Here is a 23,611-nt window from a genome sequence, read left to right on the forward strand (position 1 = left end):
ACTGATAATTCAGCACTCAGGAAGAGGCAGGAGGGTAAGGGTGTCAAGGCTAACCTCAGTTATATATTAAGTTTGAGATGAGCCTGGGCTACAAGAGATTCTTTCTCTAAAAACAAAGCAAACCAAAATAAATTTAAAATAAAATGTTTTTAAACCAAACAGATAAACTGCTGACTTGGGAAATAAAGCCCAATAAATGATATATTTAACAAATGATAGAACACATATAGTATGTAGAGTAACAGCAGACAGTTTAGGCTAAGATGCCTAACACTGTAAATATAATCTGTACATTGAATTATCTTATAAACTATTTTCAATGCCACAAAGACATAAATTGCATGTTGTTTATGTCTATTATCAAACTAATAGGTTTTAAAAGATTATGAAGCTTGATGCTGCTAGAAGTAACATAAAATGGGAGTATTTGTACATGGAAAATATAATTATAAATTATTTTAGGAAACTGAACAAAAAGCATCCAAATACTTTTTAAGTATTTTGTAACTATTTTATTTTGTAACTATTTCAAATGATAATGAAATGACTAAGAAATAGCAGGAGCTGGAAAGATGGCTCAGTGGTTCAGGGCACTTGCTGTCCTTGTAGAAGACCTGGGTTCAGTTTCTGGCACAAGTCAGTTACCAACCATTTGTAATTTTAGTTCTAGAAACCTACACCCTCTTCTGGCCTCCTCGGGCACCAGGCACCAGGCACATATGAAGTACACATACATACATGTAGGCTAAGGAGTCATCAACATAAAATAAAAAAAATAACAGAGATATGAAAAATACTAAAAATCACATCCTGAGGTGCTGGGTTGGAGATATAGCTTGGTGGAAGAGTGCTGGTCTAGCCCACACAAGAACCTGAATTGATCTCATAGCGGGGTGGGTTGGGTGATGGGAGGGGTTGATGTCCTAAGGTCTTTAATGACATGGAAAAAAATCGCCCAAGTATAATTTTGACAAAGAAAGATAAAATCATATAGAGCATGATTACAATAAGGCAAACACAATGCGACAAATGATATAGACAGATATATCTATATCTATATCTATATACAGATATGTACAGATATAGACAGCAATGTGTGCAGACTATGTCACTGTGGTGAAGGCTTCATTTAGGGTAGTCCTTACCATCGACAACATCTGACAAATAGGCATGTGGTATCTTCCCCAGAAATTTTAAAATTAATTTTAAAAAGCTACTGAATATGTCAGAGAAACCATATTTTATATATGGCTATCAGAATGAGAATCAAAAATAAAACTACACAAAAAAATAAACTTCAGATTTTCTCTGGAAAGAAAATGAAACATTTAACTCACATATCTTTTAAATTAGAACAAGGAAACAGTGGTTTTTTAAATAAACACTGTAATTAAAAAATTGCTGGTATTTTATTGAGTGCCTATTACAAACTAAGAAAGAAATATGGCAATATTACAAAGTAGTGGCTTTGAGCCACTGAGATTTTACAGTTATAGAAAAAGGGGGAAAGAGGATGAGACTAATGATTTCCATGATTTAATTCCTAAGTCTTGGTCCTCGATATATTATCACCCCTCACATGTCCAGAACATTAGTCTCACTAAGACCATCAACAAGTATCATTCTGAAATAGTGAAAGAGACACTGAGTTTTTAAAACTCTTCAGAATGCAGAATATAAACCTGTTCTATTAAAAAAAAAAAAAAAAAAAAAAAGCACCCAGCTGCTAGATACTAGAATACTCTCCACAACAGCGCTTGTCCAGTCCTGCTATCTCCCCTGCTCCTTCTGTCTTATGGGTTACTAGTTTCACTTAGCCTGAGGCTCTTCTCCCATACTCCTCCTAACTCTTTCACCTGACCAGCTGATGTGCACACTAAAATGCAGTCAGGGTTTCTAACTTGGTTAAGGTAGCTCTAATATGGGTGTGCCCAAACCAAAACACTTGCCAAAACCAATTCCAAGCAGGGCATTTAGTAATGTAAAAGTGTAGCTATAAAGCAGAGAAAAAAAAAATTAGGCTACATCACACCAGGAGTTTAACATAACTGAAACTTGGTAAACACACTATTTAAGCATCAGTACCAGAAAACTACAGATAAGAACCTTGGACAACAAGGGTATCAAATACATCTGGCCTGGCCCACCCAGCTTGCTGTTCTTTCAAAACCCATAAATTTGGAAAGTTGGTAGAAAACATCACTAGTTCAGCCCAAGGAATCTAAGAAAGCATGTTCATGCCTGGCCAGTGAGTAACAACAAAACAAGGCATCTTTCATAGTAGGGCTTTCTTGTCTTACCAAGACAAGAGAAGTCTGCTACAAAATGCTTCTGAAACGGAATCCATTAAGCTGGAAAGACCTCCCCCCATACAAAGTTCAAGTTGTCCAATAATAAAGCCATGCATATTGTACCTCAGACCCATCTGCATTGAAGTGATCCAATGCTTGTTTTCGGATTTCTCCCTTGATGGAACCATCCAGGCGCTATAAAAAGAAACCACAGAAAAATGTGAAGTGAGGAAGATGAGTGATACTCAGAATAGAACATCAGACTTTATCTCTGAGACACGCACTGAGTAAAAATAACTGGAAATGTTGGCCAAGTACCATAAGGGTATGTGTAAACAGCATGGCTGACGTAACCTGAGCTCTCCAGTTACAAACTCAAGGTCAGAAGTTTCTAATTCAAAGGACTGTCTTAGGCTTACCAAAAGATCAGAATGTCAACTAAAACCTACAAGGAAAAAGATAAGAACATAGCCTGTGTGATGAAGAAATAGTAACTCTAGTCACACAGTAAAAAAATATTAAAATATTAAAAAAATTGGCTCCTGCAGAAAAAAATATTAATATGACTATACAAACCAAATATGTGTTATATAAGCCATGTATGTGCTATACAAACCAAAGAATAGCACATTTGGAAACTACTGAAAATGTTCAAATTAACTGATCATGTATGCCAGCTTTTTCTAAACTTTACATTCTGAAATCACTACAAAGTGTTCAAATAATAAAGCTGTATCATCAACTTGAGCCTCAGGTACTAAGTTGTGCACAGAATTTTTTATTAGTTAGAACATCCGTCACTTTCAGATACAGGCAGTGGTACCATACATATTGAAAATATTCAATCCATACAAAGCAAATACTGAATGCTATACATAAAAGGCATTTCTCAACATGTAGATCTACTTTCACATGCCATCCTTTAACATCATCTCTTAAGATGAAACACTGATTTTACAAAAGGCCAAGCTGATCCAAACAGTGTCTGCAAAAACCTACATATCCCCAAGGCCATGGGAGTCACAGCCACTTAAACAACAGACCCACAGGTAGGCGCACGTGTACCTCCCTTCAACTATTACTATTCCCTTTATTTACACTAACTGTGCACAGAGACTAGAGCCAAAGGCATTTGCAAAGGCAGGTTCACAGCCAGTACCTCAAAGTCCCCTTATAATAGTCGCTTTAGCAAGAAGCACTGAGACAGTCATGCTGAGAAATCACTACCACTTGCTCTGGGGATCAGGATGTTTCAAGAACTCCTATTTTACTCCTAGCCTCAAAACAAGGTCACATCTATGTGGTTATGATAAAACAATGCAAGGCTACAAAGAAACCCTATCTCAATTTAAAGAAAAAAAAAAAAAAAAAAAAAAAGATAAAACAGCACTACCTCTTTTCTTCCTAGGATGTGGCATTCTATGATTAGTTTCACACTTACTCCTATCTGCTTCGACAACAGATATGGATAGGTAGCACGGTCATTTTTCCTTGCCAAGTCTTTTTTGCTAATCTTTCCTACTACCTTGTCCTTAAAACTAATGATTATAGGCTCAGCAGCACAGGCATCATGGCACACCAATGCCTGTGCATGTGTTCTCACACACTTATTCTCTGTAATAATAAATAAATTGTTGCTGGGTATAGTGGCACATGCCTTGAATCCCAGCACTTGGGAGACATAGGCAGGTATGTGAGTTTGAGGCCATCCTGGTCTGCATGGTAAGTTCCAGGACAGCCAAGGATACATAGTGAGATCCTGTCTCAAATAAACCAAAACACAGGATATGCTGTTGTTTTTTAAAGAATGACCTTTCCCATGTTCATTATCATCAGAGTAGTGTAAAGGCATGAAGAAAAAGTGAGGTCTTCCTGGAACCTTAATCTCCTATGTTTTTCAGGCAAGAGAACTTGTCATCTACTTCAGTAAGGTAGAGAAGAGAGAGAGGACAACAGACAGAGCACGTGTGAGTACAGCCACTGAGCTGTCTTACCTGGAAAGGATAGTGTTTGATAGTCAGGTACTCAGCCAGGATATCCAACATCCTCACCATCTGAGAGAAGATAAGGACCCTGTTTCCCCTTTCTCGGAGTCTTGTCAATAGTTTATCCAACAGAATCAGCTTCCCACTGCTCCTGATTAGGGACTGAAGATTCAAAAGAGCTCTTACTCATTACATTCAAACATAATATTGTGGAAATGATCTTTAAACATGGTATCCATGGTACTGTGCTTGCTGCAGTATTACCTAAGTTTTCTTTCTCATCATTTCTGTTCATTTGGAGACAAGTTCTCACTATGTAGCCCAAGTAAACCTTGATAAGCTGTCCTCAAACTCAAGTCCCTCTGCTTCCACCATATCCCTAAAACATCCCTGTTATCCAAAGGCTCCCTCAACTCCACACCAGTACCTATGTCTGGCTTTTCTCATGTTTTTGAGAGCTTCCTTTGATGCTCCTTGAAGGGTAATCAAGGAAGAGAAGGAATACTTCGATTCAAGATAAAAATCAATAGCAACGCTGAATCACTTTTGAGAAGATGATTCTAAGCAAGGGGAGCTGTGTACCTGAAGGACCTCCTGGCCATTCTCCCTTTCGTTTTCCTCGGGAGCTTTGATCAGGTAGCAGTGGTTGCAGCATTTCTTCAGCTCCATTACAATATTAAGGAAGCCAGATGTGCTACCTCTCGTTCCTTTGGCAAGAGCCTTATAATTCCTGGTCAGGATCCATCTGCAAATTGAAAACATTAATGCAAATGGATAAATAGAGTTTATGGTACCATAGGAAATAAGCTAAAAGACAGATTTTTAATTTCTATCTCCTCTCATCTAACCATTGATCCCTTGCATTTCCAGGCAGAAGTGAAAAGTTCAATGATTCTACCAGGTATGTTAATCAACCTAACTGATCAAAGGAACACTAAAATAAGACAATTGTAGAAGGTTACATACACACTCATTTATACACATGTGCGTGCATACGTGTGTGTGTGTGTGTGTGTGTCTGTGTCTGTATAAGGGATAATCACTGAAGCACTCGTCTTACAATTTGTGAAACTGGGAGTAAGTCATCAAACAGGAAGACTCTGGTTAACTAGGTTAAGTATACTGTAAAAACCAGCATGGTGGTGCACATCTGTGATCTTAGCACTCAGCAGGCTGAGGCTTGAGGATTGTCAGTTCATAGTCAGCATGGGCTATAGTTTGAGAACTTGTCTCAAAAAACAGAAACTACACACACACACACACAAAACAAATACATGTATTCATTATAACTGATTATAAGGGAGTATTTTTATATTACAAAATGCTAAATATTGTTAGTATTGTTTTACATACCAACTTAGAATAATAGGAAAATTACACATATATTATGGTATATTTATACATAAGCACTGGTAATAAACTCTAAAATATTAAAAGTACTTTTATCTGAGTAACAACATATCTTTACATTTATCTTAATAGTCACAATGTTGGGCACATGTCTCAAAATGTTCACTTCATCACTTTATAATGCCAAAGTGTTTGAAAAAGTCCAAATGTACACACACACACACACACACACACACACACACACACCCAAGAACAGGATGAATACATTAAAATGCGGGTCCACATTCAAATGGAATAGTTAGTACTCCCAGATGAGAATACCTGGATGGTGCACAACTGTAACCCTGTCCTTAATCTCAGCACTCGGAAGGCGAGTCTAGAGGAGGAGACTATACAGTGAGATCCTGTCAGAGGGTTGTGGAGAGATGTGGGGAACAGACAGAAACATCATGCCTATAACACTAGCAATTAGGATGCAAGGCAGAAGGAAGGAGACCTGAAAACTAGTCAAACCCACAAACAGAGAATACTGGTACTATTTAATTGTTAAAAAAAAAAAAAAATCACTAAAATTCTAACCACAAAGAACACCCCTAGATCACAAGTCTGTGATCTCCAAGTACCATCTCCCAGTAAACTAGTAAGTAGAGTTCGTTAATGACTGGTTGGCTCTGATTTGAGAAAGGAAAATGGATCACATGAATATGAAATGCTATCATGTAGAGAGTAAGGGAGCTATTGACTATGATAAGGATAGCACTCCTAATCCAGAACTCCAAATTCGACAACGTTCTAAGGGTAAACATGATGCTACAAATGGAAAATTCCACACCAGACCTTATGCATGCAGAAAATAGTGAAATGTAGGTGCACTAAAAATATATATGAAGTGTACATGTACATCCATGTACACACACAATTAATAAAGTCAGGATGTGCTACACAGCATCAAGGAGGCTGAACTATAAAGGAGCATCAGTTTGAACCCAATTTGTACTAAACACAGGATTCCATCTTGAAAAAAATAAACATTTACAAAGTCAGGTTTGGATTTTAAGAATATATGAAAAAGACATACTAACAAATTATAATAAAGAGCTACGCAAATATGGAAACAAAATATGAATGTTTCTGTGTATATGTGTGTTCCAACTGGGGAACATAAATACTCTGCAGACATTATTAAACTGTTAAGGAATTATTAACTACTTTTAGGCATGGTAACGGCAAAATTTTGAAGAATAAGATGTCTTTCTCTTTTAGAGACATACACTAAATCAGGAGTAGAAGAAAAGATAGAGGTGATAAACTAAAAGAACTGGTAATGGCCATGAGTTAACCACTGAAGCTGGAGTATGAGCACATAAGCAGATACCATATTAATTTTGTGTATATGTGAAACTCCCATAATATCTCTAAAAGACAAATGGGGGCTTGGGACTACCTACAGTTCAGCAGTACGCGTCCACCCAGCACATGTCAGGCCCTGAGTTTGATCTCCCAGAAACATTGGTACGCATATCCATAAATGCATCATATTTTGTGAAAATTAAATGTGACTGCTCTTAACAAGCACATTTTATGCTACCATCTACGTCAGACTCACTATTTTTTAATTTCCGTACAATATGATAAGCCAAAAAATAAAAATGTGCTGCTTGGAATGCTAGAAAGGGAGGAGTACTTGCTCTGTACCAGAGGTGAATGCTGCCTCTCCTGAGCTTTCCTTGCACATGCGTGACTTAATGAGATTATGCGGTGATGACTTGTTCATAGCTTCTGGAAGGCACATGTTTCATTCATCATCAATATTTCCAGTAGCTAGAAAAATGCTTAGCATTAAAACGTCAAGGAAGATTTCATGAAGAAAACAAAAACTGCTCAGCTTAGCTGATACCTGCTTAGTGTAAGAGTATCAGCACTAAAAATTAACGGCTGGAGAGATGGCTCAGGAGTTAAGAGCACTTGCTGATCTGGCAGTGGACCTGGGTTCAGTTCCCAGCACTCACAACCAACCTTAACTCCATTTCCAGGAGATCAAAGACCCTCTTCTCATTTCTGTAGACAACAGACATGCATGTGGTGCACATACATACATGCAGGCAAAACACTCATGTACATACAACAAAAAAATAAATAAACCTAACAAAAGTTTGTTTTGATTGGCAAACTTCAAATTATTTACATTAAAAAAAGTACTGTATAAATTCTCTCTTACTCAAATGAAAAAAATAAATAAATAAATAAATAACTCCTAGGCCAGGTGGCAGTGGCACATGCCTCTAATACCACCACTTGGGAGGCAGAAACAGGTGTCTCTACAAGTTTGAAGCCAGCCTTGTCTACAAAGTGAGTCCCAGGATAGCTAGGGCTACAGAGAGAACTCCCGTCTTGAAAAATCAAAAAAAGAAAAGAAAAAGAACCTTCTTTTTTCTGATTAAATATGAACTTCAACTTAATTCCATTTTGAGTATACAGACAAAGCAGTGGTTCTCTAGCAAACCCAAGGCTGAAGTCGAATCCTCTCTGCTATAAAAAAAAAAAAAAAAAAAAAAAAAAAAAAAAAAAAAAAAAAAAAAAACAAAGCTCAGGCCTAGGCCTAGTCCTAATAGTTGGAAGATAGGCAGGGCTTTTTGAGCTCAAGGCCAGGTAGATTTACATAGAAACTCTGATTCAAAAAAACAAAAAACTGTACTCTTGAGTACTTGCCAAGATTTGCAAGGTTCTAGGCTTAAGTTTAAAAAAAAAAAAAAAAAAACCAAAAAACTCGAAAACCTAAGTTCAAGCTTTACTTTTAAAAAGGCACATATCACTTGTGAAACATCTATCTCATGGAAGGAACTTACTTATAATACTGTTTCTGAAGGGCTGACATCTCCACCCTGAGAATCTGCTCCACTTTGGCAGGAAGGGATTTCTCCACATCTTTTTTGACTCTCCGAAGAAGGAAAGGCTCTAGTACCTTATGAAGACTCTGGTAGCCGTTCTCTCTCCCCTTTCCATGGTCTTCTTCAAAGTCTTCCCAGAACTCAAACCTACAGATGAAATTGTCACACATTAGTCACACAGAGAGAAGAAGAGCATTTGCAAAACAAGGGAAGAACTGAACTAGGAGTAGGGTGGCTCTGAGGGAATTTAAAAATAAAAATTCAAACTGTTCTACAAGGAAAGGCAAAATTTTTCCCATCACTGAATCCTCAATAAAAAAAGGGAATAAATAAAATGTAGTTCTAAAATTTCAAAAAAGGACAAGATGGCTCAGCAGGTAGACACTTGCCACCTGACAAGAGAAAGCGAGCTGAGCACAGCATCCATCACTGGCCACGTCCTGCTGATACAGTGTGCTTGCTCCTGCCACCACAGCTTCCCTGCCACAACAGGGTGGATACTAGAACCTCCAAGCTACATACTAGAACCGTAAGCCAAAACAAACCCTCCCTAAAGTTGCTTTTTGTGAGGTGTTCTGTTGGGAATTGTGTCAAGTAACTAAAATGACCACTATTGACTATGATCTCTGGGAAGAAAAAAAGGAGCCTGGAATCTGACATGGGACAAAGAACAGCAATGAGAAAGAACACACAGGGCTGGAGAGGTAGCTCAGCAGTTAAGAAAAAGGACACTCATACAACAAATGATAAAAAGACACCAGCCAGGACTCTAAACAGTGCTGCTTAGACTATGGTTACCCCACCATATCTAAGGGAGGCATTGCTAATGTCTAGGGACATTTTTAGATGTGACAACTGGCTGCAAAGGGTAGAAGCCAAGAATGCGCCTAGACATCCAACAAGAAAAATGACACAAGGCAGCTGGAGTAGGGGTGGAAGGTATTATTAAGATCACCAGAGATGAGAAGCCCAGCACTGTGACACAGCACTGAGACACAGCACTGAATGGAGGGGTAAGGAGGATCTCTCCTCCCAGGAAAATACTGTAACAAGGAAAGGGAGAGAAAAGCAGGAAGGAGGGAAGGGGGTGTGGGGAGGATAAAGGAAGAGAATAAAAGGGGAGGGAGACGGGAGAAAGGAGGAAAAGAAAATGGGGAGAGGGAAAGAAGGTCAGCCCAGTTTAACCCACTCAGGTGAGCACTGCAGTGAAGGCAGCACAGTCACAATGGTTAGGTTTCTCAATCCGTCATCGGAAAAGTCAAACTACCTCACAAAGAATATTTTTTTCAAAAGGCCAAAAGCAAATAAAGACAATGAATGGCTACCTATAGGTCTGCCCTACAAGAAACACTCAAGTCAGCCCTTTGAGCTTAAAGAACACTCCCCCCCCCCACACACACACACACAGAGAAACCTCAGTTCACAGGCAAAAATGAAAAGCACCTGGTAATGATGAAATACATTATAACAAAATAACACAAATGTGTTATTTTCTCTTTGCAAGGTTTCCTTAAAAGACAAAATCCTATGTCAACCATCAATTCTACTGCTGCATCCTGAGTTCATAACAAAAGAAGGACCTATTCAACTGCTATAATCTGAGTATAAAACAAGGACAATTTAAGTAAGTCAAGCATTAACCGGAAGATTAGGATAAAATACACAATACCTTGAAAATCCAAGAACAGAAATTAAATAGTACACTAAAAATATAAATACGAAGCAGGGTAGTAAAGGAGAGATAGGAATAAACATGAAACACAGAAACAAGTAGCCAAATGACAGGAATGGTATAACCATTGTTTCTATCCAAGAAACTGCCTCACCCTAATCAAAGAGAGGAAACATACACACACACACACACAACCCTGTATATAGTGTTTTAACCCCAACAATTCTATTCAAAACGGAGGTTCTACAGTATAAGACATGATACAAAAAGCATTCACATAAGAAAGACATTTAAAAGCCTGAACTTGCAGAAATACAAAGAAAATTGTAAAAAAATATAAAGAAAATTTGTAACAACAAAAAAAAAGTTCTCAGTACAAGTTTGTGAATGCCACATAAATATGTAACACTCACCTGTAGCTGTAGACTCTCCCTGGAGCTCTCTATCCTAACTATAGTTCTAGAGCAGGATTCTCAACCTTTCTAATGCTGTGACCCTTTAATACAGTTCTTCATGTTGTGATGGGTCCCCCAACCATAAAATTTCATTGTTACTTCACAGCTGTAATAAATCATGATATAAGTATCTGTGTTTTCTGATAATCTGAGGTGACCCCTGTGATAGGGTCATTTGACCCCCAAAAGGGTCTCAAGCCATTGCTCTTAACTCTGTAGCTCTAAACGTAACTATAGCTCTAAACTCTAATTCTAGCTGTACAATCAATTGCAGCACTAGACTAACTGCAGCTCTGTACACAGCTGTAGCTCTGTACTCTGTAATTCTCAATACCTGTAGCTCTAGACTTTAGTACAGTATAAAAATGAGATGAAAACAAAAGTGTAAGAGGGCTCAGGATATATACAATTAGCTCAGCCTGAATTTCACCCCCAGCATCTTACCAAAACAACAAGATACCCTAAAATGTAACCAAAATTTTAAAAATAAATTTAAGAAAAGAAGTTTAGGAGCTCTAACAAAAAAACCAAAAAAAAAAAAAAAAACAAAACAAAACACTAAACACTACTGATAAAAACTACACAGTGAAATAGAGAAAACTTTCCTTGATCATGGATTAGAAGGTTCAGTTATTATCAGATTAACAATTCACAATCCAAACAAAATTCCAGTAGGATCTTCCCCAGGTATGAGTGAGCTGATCATGAAACAGAAATGAAACCCTTTCCGAGTAGAAAAAATGTTTTGAGAAAGAATCAAACAGTCGAATACTTCTCCATGTTTCATTCCATAGTACAAAACAGAACTAAAGACAGAAGTAGGGACATAAGCATTCATTGCACAGGACTGATAGCCCAGAAATACATTCTTCCTATCTTAACTAAGATCTTTAAAAGATACAGTCTTCCAACAAACAATGCTAGTACAACCTTCCAAATTCCTAGGCGAAGAAAAATAAAAATGAATCAAGGTTCCCATGCTTCATACACTAACTGCTTTAGAATAAAATATGTACCTAATGTGACAGCTAAAATTTATAAAACAACAAAAATCTCTTTGTGGTCCCATGGTTAAGCCTCCATGTTTTAGACACATCATACAACAATAACTTGATAAATTATGTTTGAAAGTTAAAATTTGGTTCTTCAAAAGGTGTTATGAAAATAAAAAAAAAAAAAAAAAAGCCAGTAACACACCAACAAAGCACTTGCATACAGAAGTGTTTTTAAAGAAATAAACTCAACTCATAAGCTGAAAAGTCAATTTTTAAGAGCTAAAGCAGTGCCGTGGAAATTCTCGTTAACTATGTAAAAATGCATGTCAGTATGTGTGTTGGTACACCAAGTACATGCAGAACCTGAAGAGGCTGAAAAAGGATTTCCGGTTCCCTAGAACTGGAGTTACGGACAATTGGGAGCCACCACGGAGTGTTTAGGAACTGAACTCAGGTCCTATGCAATAGCAGAAGTACTCTTAACTACTGAGCCTGAACCTAATTTGCTTCCTTTCTTTTTTCTTTTCTGTTTTGTTTTGTCTTATTTTTTTGAGGCAGTGTTTCTCTGTGTAACCCTGGCTGTCCCTGAACTTGATCTGTAGACCAGACTGGAACTCAGAGATTTGCCTGCCTTTACTTCCTGAGTGCTGGGATTAAAGGTGTGTGCCCAGCAGGCCCAATCTAATTTTCTTAACAGCAAGAGATCTGAGTATTTCACTAAAAAAAAAAAAAAAAAAAAAAAATTCCCAAAAAGCCAAAGAGAAAATAAGATGCTCAACATCCTTATTCATCACACAGAAAAAAGATATGGAACATTTATCTGTCGATTATATGATTAGTAATTAAATTGTTTACTGTGTATCAGTTGCTATTCCAGGTTATGTGAACCAGTGATGAACAAAGCAAGCAAGAAATCCCTAGTATTTTTACGGGCCTAAGTTAGTGATATGCAACCAACCAAACAGGGAGAAGAAAGAGGATAAGAAAGGAAGTGGCTATCGTGTAAAAATAAGGAACAGAAGCAGTCCAGGTAACACAGAGTAGGAATGGGTCAGCACGTAGAAAAGGCAGGAAGAGGGCCAGGACGGCTGATGCATAATGAGTAATGGAACAGAGATATGAGTCAAGTATGAACCAAGATCCAGCTTAATAAGTCATCCACACTAGAGGAACAAATTTAGACTTTATTCTGAGTTATCACTTACTGGGCAAAACTAGAAAATTTTAAGTCTTTGGAATGACTATAAATACTCTGTATCTGTCCTACACAATTTATCTAGTAGGAATAAGACAAAGTTTTGTAAGAAGGAATTTGGCTTGAGGAAGGACTAAAATTGATGCTTCTATTAGTAAAGACTGTATTTATGGCATGTCAGATTATGTATGGCATATAATTCATTCATGTGGCTTTGGGTTTTGTTTTGTTTTATGCTTTTTTGAAGCAGCTACATGGAGCTTAGAGCGGCCTCAAATTCACTATGTAGCTGGCATTGAAATTCTTTCTAATCCCCCTGCCTCAACTTCCCAGGTGCGGGGACTGGCTAATCACCACCCACCTGACTCTTATATGTCTTAATAATAATTTTCCAAGTGCTTTGATTAATTCAAACCTTTGGTAGGCAATTACATAGTTTTCCTTAACAGTCTAATATCTTTAGCTTCTATCACTTTATCATGCAACATTATGACACAGTTGCTTCTGCCACAGATGAATTCTTTGCATCCCCCATGCTATCAATTTTCCTAATTCTATAACACCAGAAAGTTGCCAGAAATGGTTGCCTTTAATGCCAGCACGTGGGAGGCAGAGAATCTCTAGAAGATTGATTCAAGCCTGGTCTACATAATTCCAGGCTAGCCTGGGCTACATAGTGAGACCCTTTCTTAAAAATACAAAAAAAAAAAAAAAAAAAAAGTGGGGGAGGAAGCATTTCATATCAGACATTCTAGCACCTTTTGAAACAAACAGGAAGGAGCTTACTTCTCCGGCATAATAAAGTGCAGCAAGGACCAAAGTTCCTTGAGGGAATTCTGAAGAGGGGTACCCGTGATCAGTAGCCTATGGTTGGACTTGAAATCAATCAGAGTTTTATACAATAAAGAGTCATCATTCTTCAACCGATGGGCTTCATCTACTCCCAGGAAGGCCCAGTTAATACTGCCCAGCACGGTCTAAAGTGAAAAACAGAACAGAATGAGCCACCAGGTAAGAAGGGAACCCAAATATGCTTACACATCTAAATCATTTCTGTACAAATACCATCACAAAGGTACACACGTAGACATACTTATTCTTCACATATTTAATACATATTAAGATTCTTCTGCTTATTCTATTAATAGCCAGATGCAAGAATACCTCTTCATCTAAAGCTATAAGTCAATCTCTTATTCAAGCCACTACTGAAAGCCCCTCAAGAGGATGAAAACTGGTACACTGAGCAAAAACAGAAAAGTACACATTACTTTGTCTTCGCAAGATTCATTTCTTGTCCCAACCTTGAAACATAGAAAAGACAAGACCACCAAACTGAATGTAGAAGCATTTACCACTTGGTAACTTTAGAAAGCTCTCCATCACTGTAGTGTACCTCAGTGCAGCCTCTACACCCTTTCCTCCTGCCTCTTGCTTAACTCAATTGGACTAAGGCAACCTGAGCTCCCATTCAACTGTGAGGTTTGTTTTCTACTTAAATTTTAGTATTTGAGGTATATTTTAAGTTTGTTTGCTTGGCTTTTTAAACAAAGCAAGAATAATGCGACAAATGGGAATCACAGTACCCGCTATCTAAACATGACAGACACGGACAAGACTTGACCATTATTACTAATTACACACCTTATCTTTTAAGAGGATCTCATAAGTTGTTATGAGTGCATTGAACTTCAACCTTTTGGTTTGAGAATGAATCCACTCATACTCCCTTATCTATAAGAAAAGAAAAACAGTAATTAAGACACAATTTCTACTTCCAAGTGTTTGAAACAAAACAAGTCTTGTAATAGATACACTAGAAATGACAAACAAGTCCCATGAGAATTGAATGAACAGCCTCGGCACTCTAAAGAGACTTGTAACCCAAGCGTAGAACACTGAGTGTCAAACTCAAACTATGGAGCACTAAGCAGGAAAAACTTTATTGTCATTCAAAAATCCAAACCCTCCCGCAAAGATCTGATTAAGTGTGCAGCATTTATCAGCATTTAAACTTGGGACTTCGTCAGACATGCTGACACATGCCTTTAATCCTAGCACTTAAGAGGCAGAAGTAGGCAGAAGTCTGTGAGTTCCAGGACAGCCAGAGTTACAGAGAAATGGTGTAATGAGTGAGGCTAGGGATGGGAAGACTGGAAGATGGCTTTGGGAGCTTGAACTAAAAGTACAGCTTTCCCAGATCCATGTTCTTAAGAAAATAAAATTTTCATTCTTTCATAAGGAGATATTTATTGAGAAGTAACAAATTATAACCAATAGCTTGGCCAGAAATTTTATTAATCATAGTCAACAACTATATCCACCAGTAAAAAGAAATTTTACAGAGTGAAAATATAACAATATAAGTAGTAAATAGTGGGAATGTAAAGAAACTGGAAAATTAATGAATCCATAGTGAAACATGATCAGGAACTCAGGAAACACAATGATGGCTACTGACGAAGTTCGTATGGTTTGTTGACTTAGAAAAGGAAACACATGACTATGAGGACTTACAGGTGACTACCACCAAAGACTAAAGAGAAGGAGTACTGGGTGCCTGCCACAAAGCATGCTGGTTTGCTTTCTCCTTTTAATAACTCACAAATTAATGGAACTAAAAACTACTACATACAGTCTTTGAAGGTCAAAATTGGGGCAATGAAACAGAGTATAGTTTATAATTCAGATGCTTTGTTTTGTTTTGCTTGCAGAGCTGGCAATCAAACCCAGAGTCTCAAGCATGCTATAAGGTTTATCACTGAGCTACAGCTCCAACCCCAGATTGTTTTAATGGCAGCATTTAATAAAAATAAGTTTGAATCCACAAAAATGTGTTTACAGCACTTACCTAAATGTTGAAGAGTCCTAGTAACCCACTCTTACTACAACCAAGCTCCAAAAAATATGTTAAAATACAAGGGCACAAGCGAAGACCAAACAGACTGTGTTTGGCAAGCTCTGAGGCTCCAGTTCTGGCATTCTTTTAAAAGCAAAGGTTTGACAGACTCCATGGATAGTTATTTTTATCAGTCTGTCAGATATTTGGTGCCATCAATTTTGAAGACTATTATAAAGGTTCCAGGAATACATACAAAAGCACCCAACATAAGAACTAGCATAGCGCATAGAAGGTACTCAAAAAAAGGCGATCATTTCTCAAAAAACTGTTTGCTAAACAAAGACAAATGTACATCACTGTGTGCTAACTTCAAGATGCTCAGTCAACATTTGGTACCAGACAATTTTCTTTTATGCAGCCCTAGAAATGCATTGCTTTCCTTTATTTTTATTTATTTCTTGTAAGTTATAAAACCTCACTGTTTTAAGAGATTGGGAAATAAATTCTAAGAACCCAAGTCTTTCCAATAACATTTCTGCTAAGATAGCAAAGATATTAATTTTTCCATAAGGAAAGTTGAACTTAAATATAAAAACCAAACTAGCAGTAATCCTAGCTCTCAGGTGTATTACTATGAGTTAGTGGCTAGTCTAAGCTACACAGTAAGAGACTTGGATGGAGAGGAGAAGGGAGAGAAGAGAGAAGAGAAACACCACAATCCAGCTGAGAGATAATCCCACACAGTTAATGGTGTTTTAAAACATAGTAGCTTACGCCTTGTTCAAAGTTTAAACTGAGTTTCATTTTGACAAAACTCACAGTACACAGTGTTTGGATGTTTTCAGTAAGGAATTTACTAATACATCTATAAAGCACTTACAATAAACTCCTAAAATACATTTTTAATATAAATACTACAACTTTTTTTTTTTTTACATACCGTATTTCTGCTCATCAGGTCACCTATGTAAACCACGACATTAATCTCTGGTGCCCAGATTTCAAACTCCCTCTGCCATGAAGTAAGGGTCGATAAGGGAACAACTATAAGAAACGGCCCATAGAGCTGGTGCTGGTGGAACAGGTAGGAGAGAAATGATATGGTCTGGATGGTCTTTCCTAGGCCCATTTCATCAGCAAGGATTACACTGTTACTTCTGCATTAAGAAAATGGTACAAATAAAGGAAATAGCTCATGAGAAAAACAGTATGTGCAAAAATAATATACACAGTTCACAGTAACTAACCACAAAGAAAAGCATAAGTTTGACCCTTCAATAAATTTCTCTTTATCTTCACTGACTTATGCCTTCTAAGTTTACAAGAAAGCAGAAGACAGAAATAGCAGCCCAGACAATCTATTTGTAAGTATATTCAAGATTTAGATAACACAAAACTCCTCCAACTGTTCCTATTGTACATGTAAGGCTTTGAACTGCATTGTCTTTCCTAGGCTATCCCTCTAATGGAGAAGATGGCTTTTATCACAGTTGCATAAAGCATGTAGCCTTGGGTTCATCAATAAACAAAACGAGCAAACTGGCTATCAGCCATGCTGCTGAATGCTACCCCAACAGTCATGCGCCTTTGCTCAAATTACCTTCCCCATTCCACTGCATTCCAGTTGATTTTTCAATATCACATCTACTGTTTTACACATCTATTTGATACAAGTAGATAGGACTGGGGTTTTGTATTGTTTGTAGTGCTAGAGATAGAGCCCAAGGCCTTGTACATTCTAGGCAAAAAGGGAACTGTTTTAAAAATGCAACAGTCTACATTTCTGGGCCTCATTATGGAACTCTGAATGAGACTATCCAAAAAAGAGTGAAGGATTCTGAGGGTTTTGTTTTGGGTTTTGGTTTTTTGTTTTTGTTTCCTATGAAGAAGAATCTCACTATGTAAACAAGGTTGACCTGTAATTTGCAATTCTCACACCTACGCCTTACAGAGCTAGAAGGAGAGGATTCTATACATTCAGTAAGCATGAACCTGGTTCGTGGACCTGTTTAAGAAACACTGTACTAGAAAACAGGCTGAATTACCTTCCACATTTATTTTAATTTTTTTTTAGTTGTACAGATATGAAAAGAAAGACAAATGAAGAAAATGAGGAGAGTTAGGAAGTATGTTTAGGAATTAGAAAATAGACGATATGGCAAGAAAGTAGAGATCCATGTATGATATAGTCTATAAACACTGTTACAGACCAATGAGATGACTCATAAGATAAAGGCACATGCCATAAAGCCTAAGTATGAAAATGCTATCTCCAGAATCCATGCAATAGGACAGGACTCCTTCATGTCAACCATGCAAATATATATGCACACAAAGGTACACATTCAATGTAAGCAAGCTTTTAAAAAACTGATAAGTAAAAATAGAGCCACAATGTCTGCCTTTAGCCGAGGTTCTGGGTTTCCTCCAGTACCATAACTGTGGATCTGCCAAGGACCTCCCAACTCTGAATTTGCTGGTTATTTATGGCTTCGGGCTGCTTCTGGGTACTGCAGCTCACCTGGATCCTTCCCAACCCAGCCTGATCCAAGTTCCAACAAGTCACCTCAACCCCTCAGTGGCTTGCTCTCTTGTGCTTCCTTCTTGCTATCTTTAGCAGGGGACTCCTCCATGCTCTATTTCCCTGCAGAAACCAGCTCTCCTTGCTTTCAAAGTCTGAGGAGGAGGGGAATGAAGGCTAACCCTCTGGGAGGGCTCTTCCCAGCCTGGATTAGGTAGGGGCTTTTGGTCATTCTCTCTGTCCTTCCTTTTCTGACTCTTTAACCCAGAAACTTCTGGAAGATTTAACAATAGTTGCTCATCATCTCTCTGGAGGTAAACAAACGTCAATACACTTGTTCCGAAGCACCAGCAGCAGGCACAGCCAAGGAAGGCTGGTGCTGACAGCTAGACTCTCTTTAGGAGCTGTGGGTGAGTCTTTGCGATACCACTATTTACCACTATTTTGTAATCCTTGACAAGTGAGGCCTGAAGCAAACTGACCTTGGGGTGTTTGTATTCTTGTTCTTGTACATCAAAAGACGCTGCTGCCCTGCTCTCAGCTATACTCATACTGGCACTGCATTTTAATCAAAAGCTTCTGTGCCAAATGAACTAAGAGTTTGTATGTATACATGCTTTACTAGTGAACCAGAGTTCTACACAGAAAAACAAGGCATTTAATTTGCCAGGATTGCAGGCAGATCTCTTTGAGTTTAAAGCCAACCTGGTCTATATACTGAGACCTAGAGTAAGCCAGCACTACAAAGTGAGACTATTCAAAAAAGAAAAATAAAAACAAAACCATGCTCATGACTATACAGCAAATACTGTGCAACTCTGGACAAAGCTCATGGTACCCTTGCTCCTAAGCACCAACAAGTGTAAAATAAAAGAGCCAGCTCATGCAATCTCTTTAGTTGTATGTAAGTTCTTACTGATTCTAGAAACAGCAGGACTTCCTATCTTCTGAAAGAAAAACTGTTTTCTTTAAAACTACTTGTTTTAGAATCTCATACACATATTATTCTTTGGCCAACCCCCCACTTTCCTCTTATCCCATCCCCCCTCCATCAAATCAAACTCCTGCTAAGTGGCCCCACCTACTTTTTCATATCTGTTTGTGTCTATATGTCTCCCAATGCATTTAATTAGGTTTGTCTGCAGGAGCATGAGTAGGGGTTAAGGAAAATCATTCTTAAGCAGCTAAAATGATAGTGACCCACTTTCTCAGTCATACAAACTTGAGCTCAAATGCTAAATTTTCTTCACTGGGTCTTAAAAATACTACATTCAGTTGAAAAGACAGCAAGTAGTGACGGTGATTCATGTGATAAATAGTTGTTGTAAATGTGTTCATAACTAGATACGTCTTCCTAGCACTGAGGATAAATTTGAGCATTTTTATTTTTCAAGCCATAGTTTAAAATAAAAATATCTGCTTTACTTTAAAAAATGAAGACACAAAGAAGAGGTGGGGCTAGAGCGACAGTTCAGTGAATAAGAGCACTGGCTGCATTTCTAGAGGACATGAGGTCAGCTCCCAGCACCCAAGAGGCAGCTCAGAACTCCACATCCAGGATAGAAATGCCCTCTTCTGGCCTTTGTGGGTACCAGGCACATAAGTGGTGCATAGACATACATGCAGGAAAACACCTATATATGTAAATAAAAACTTTTTTTTAATATGAGGAGGGAATCTGTCATTAGCAATGAAGGAAGCTCTCACACAATGCATCACATAATAACAGAGGAATCACGCCTATCTTGAATCACTTACATTCTCAAAGCCTAAAAGCCCCCAGCACTTAGCTCTTAGGATAACAATAAGCCAAACACAAGTAGAGAAATCTTCTACCTACTTGCACCAGGAGTGAGCAAGCCAGTTGAGACCCTCTAGCTGATAATCTCGAAGCTCCAGATTCTCCCCTCCTAAGTAGGCTGGTTGCTTCTTTAAAGCTACAAACCGTGGTCTTTGCTTTAGTGCCTGAAAAACAAAAATTAACAAAACCTAGGTCTTAGAATATTTTTCCCTGCTTTTAGATTACAATGTTAGCCATATTTTATGCACTCTAAACCAAACAAACAAACAAACAAACAAAAAGCTTAATTTCAAGTATGAATTGTCATCCCACTTTACCCATGCCTACTCTGTTCCCAGATAAGCACATTTAAATAACTTTTTCTTTCTCTGACACAAATTTATGAACATTAATTAGTTCTTTATTTTCTCATCCTTTACTGTGTGACACAGAATTACCTTGATGTCACCTTTTCTAAACAATACAGTAACACTGTGCAAGTCTTACTTTACTGTGAGCATGAGTGTTTTGCCTAAATGTATGTATGTGGTCAGAGGAGGGTGTTGGATCCCACCAACTGGAGTTAGATGGTTATGAGCCACCAGGTGGGCACTGGGAATTGAAGCCCGGCCTTCTGCAAGAGTAACAGCTTCCCTGAACTACAAAGCCCATTCCCTAGGCCCCAGGATAGCTTCTTGTATGCCATTAAGCGCCACTATACTTCCCAAAGGGCAGAGGAAATGGATACACTGGCTGCTTTCCTCTAGAAAAGTCTTCAAAGGCCAGTCCCTTCACCTCTGCCCTGTTCTATCCATGGCTTCTCCAGCACACTGGAGACCAACAATCCCATGCTGGCTTTCACAGACAGAGGGTTAAGTTATTAACATGAACTTCAACTTCTCTAAGACATAGTCCAAGGAGTCAGGTGTATTTCTAGATCTCAACAAATTCCAATGAGGAAAAAAAGACTTGTGCAATCAAGCTAGAAAAAAAAAAAAAAAAAAAAAAAAAAAAACTTATGTAATAAATATAAAAAAAAAAAAAAAAAAAAAAAAAAAAAGCTTATGTGTTCAGTTTCTGATTTAAAATCCAGAGACACCTTTCCTGTTTGTTTGAAAGTAGCTACTTTCAAATATTTCTCATAATATATCTAATTCTATAAAGTATCAAATTATAGAAACCAGTAAAAAAAAAAAAAAAAAATTTTAAAGGAAATTTTGTCTACGTGTGTGCACTTGTCTGTACCGATGTGTACCACAGCCATGCAAGACCCTTCCAAGATGGCACTGGGTCTCCGAACTGGAGTCAAGGGCAGCTGTGAGCCCCTACATGGGTACTATGACCCAAATGCAGCTCTTCTCAAGAACAGTAAGCAATCTTAACCTCTGAGCCAGCTTTCCAGCCCCTCACCCTCTCATTTCACTTTATTTTTCCTTTGAGACAAGTCACAGGTAAACCAGGATGGCCTTGAACTCACTAACAGCCAAGGATGACCTTGAATTTATGATTCCTCTGCCTCCACCTCCAAAATCCTGAGATTCCAGGCTTACATAATGATGAACAGCTTTGTTGCTCCTAGGCAATGAACCCCGAGGGCTGTACATATGGCAGGTACACTCTGCTTACTGTGCTGTATCCCCAGCTCATGATGTAATCACTTATATTTAATGTCACTTTTAAATCATCATTCATTCTTATACTTTTATTCTATATGACTAGCCCTTTGGTTACCACATCTTTCCACGAAAACAACAACAACAACAAAAAACAATATAATAATGGGCTGGGTGTGGTGGTACATGCAGAAACAAATGGATCTCTGAGTTCAAGGCCTTGTTCTATATAGTTCCAAGACATCCAGAGCAACATAACAGAAAGTTTCTGTCTCGTATATTATATAATAATATAATATAATACAATATAATGCAATACAATACAATGTAGAAAAGTAAAACCACAAAAGCCAAAACTCAGCAAACCTTGCATTCTCTTGTGGGAATGGTTTTGGAGTTGTTACGATTGTGGAAGCTGTCAATACAATTCTGGAATTTTTTTCCAATCAAGGCTTCATCTTCCCAGCTACATTCTGAGTACGGCAGTCCCATCCATTTGCATAGATATTCAGGCTCATTTGAAGGTGCTGGCTTCCGACTGTGAGCTATATCATGTATAAGAATTTATCAAACAATGTCAAATTATAAGTAAAAAGTGATATTCTTTTTTAATGTATACCCAATGAATACCATGTGACAAAACTGTAAATACTCTGCAAAACAGAAAGTGCTCATAAAAACTGAATATTTCCTAAAGGTAAGATATGTTACTCACCTGGAAAATCTGTTTGGCCCAATGTAGATTTACTTGTCTTCACAGCTAAACAAACACAAAATAAGACAGCAAAGTTATAAACACACCGAGGAAGATAAACAGATTTTACAAGTAAAAGGCAGGAGAGATGGCTCAGAGGTTAAGAGTACTAGCTGCTCTCCCGGAGAACCCAGGTTCAAGTCCCAGCACCCATATGGCAGCTCACAACTGTCTGTTTCTCTCGTCCCAGGGGATCTGAAGCCTTCTGGCTCTTCAAGAACAAAGTATGCACATTGTGCACAGATATACATGAAGGCAAAAAATAAATAAATAAATAACAACCACATACACTTTAAAAAAAAACAACTTAGTTTTAAAAAAACAGATTTTACAAATAAGAATATGTGCTCATTTATGTGTTTAAAAAGAAGCTGTTGTGACCTGGCTACCAGACATCATCCTATTACTCTGTTACTTTTTAACATAAAATGTCACTGAATATATACTCAGAACTCCACCTCATTCTCTCTTGAGGCTGTCTCAAGAGAGACATTTCATTCTCTCCACCTTATTCTCTCTTGAGGCTGTCTCAAGAGAGTTATTTCCTGGATCCATTTCACTGATGCCAGCCAGCCCTACTCCCAAATTCAAGAATGAAATCCAAGACAGTATTCCATGTCAATCACCTACTTCTACTCCAACCATCTCTCTTAACTCACCTCTTAGATCACTGCCTACTTGTTTTCTGTCTCTTGGAAACACGCAATAATGTGCTCAGACTTTCTCTTCTCTCAATTTATACACTCCCTCTTATGGGCCCACCTATATTGGCAATACCTAAATGTATCTCAAAGTCACATCAAGTCCTCAAATAATACTCGTCTCTTAGATGACAACAATGTTATCAAGCTAAGTATTTGATTTCAACTCTAAAAATCAGTTCTTCCTCTTCCCTTGATCTTTCCATTTCAATGATTGGTACTCATATTCTCTTACGAAACCTTGCAAGTCAACATCCTTGACACTTCTGTCTCTCATCCCCCTAACTTGAAACTACAAGCAATAACTATCAGCTCTCCCCTCAAAATAAATATAGTCCTTTGTTTAGCCTCAAGAAGTAAACCTACAAAATGCACTTTATAAATTTGTATTATCCTAAAGCCAATGGTCATTTTCTCTAAGTTTACACATGACTAAAGTAAGTTTTTATGAACTCACCTATTACTCTTTCTACTATCTGATACTGTTTATTCAACTCGGATGCCAGCTCCTGTTGGCAATTGAAATATTCAACATCTTCAGGAGAAACTTTCCCTAACCTGGGCAAAAG

General features: G+C 37.8%; 1 protein-coding gene across 1 annotated transcript in view; it reads right to left on the reverse strand.

Annotated features, from left to right (window-relative positions):
- Chd2 (chromodomain helicase DNA binding protein 2) overlaps positions 1-23,611 on the reverse strand; it is a 115,534-nt gene that overhangs the window by 51,094 nt on the left and 40,829 nt on the right. The window contains exons 10-20 of the mRNA XM_055623046.1: positions 23,500-23,600; positions 22,303-22,347; positions 21,954-22,132; positions 20,035-20,159; positions 16,614-16,830; positions 14,476-14,565; positions 13,618-13,808; positions 8,473-8,661; positions 4,859-5,021; positions 4,286-4,438; positions 2,415-2,486 (exon numbers count right to left, since the gene is read on the reverse strand). Of these exons, the coding sequence (XP_055479021.1) occupies positions 2,415-2,486; positions 4,286-4,438; positions 4,859-5,021; positions 8,473-8,661; positions 13,618-13,808; positions 14,476-14,565; positions 16,614-16,830; positions 20,035-20,159; positions 21,954-22,132; positions 22,303-22,347; positions 23,500-23,600 (1,525 nt within the window). The remainder of the gene's footprint in view (positions 1-2,414; positions 2,487-4,285; positions 4,439-4,858; positions 5,022-8,472; positions 8,662-13,617; positions 13,809-14,475; positions 14,566-16,613; positions 16,831-20,034; positions 20,160-21,953; positions 22,133-22,302; positions 22,348-23,499; positions 23,601-23,611) is intronic.

Source organism: Psammomys obesus, unplaced genomic scaffold (genome assembly GCF_907164565.1).
Source record: "Psammomys obesus unplaced genomic scaffold, mPsaObe1.curated_primary_1811, whole genome shotgun sequence".
Classification (NCBI taxonomy): Eukaryota; Metazoa; Chordata; class Mammalia; order Rodentia; family Muridae; genus Psammomys; species Psammomys obesus.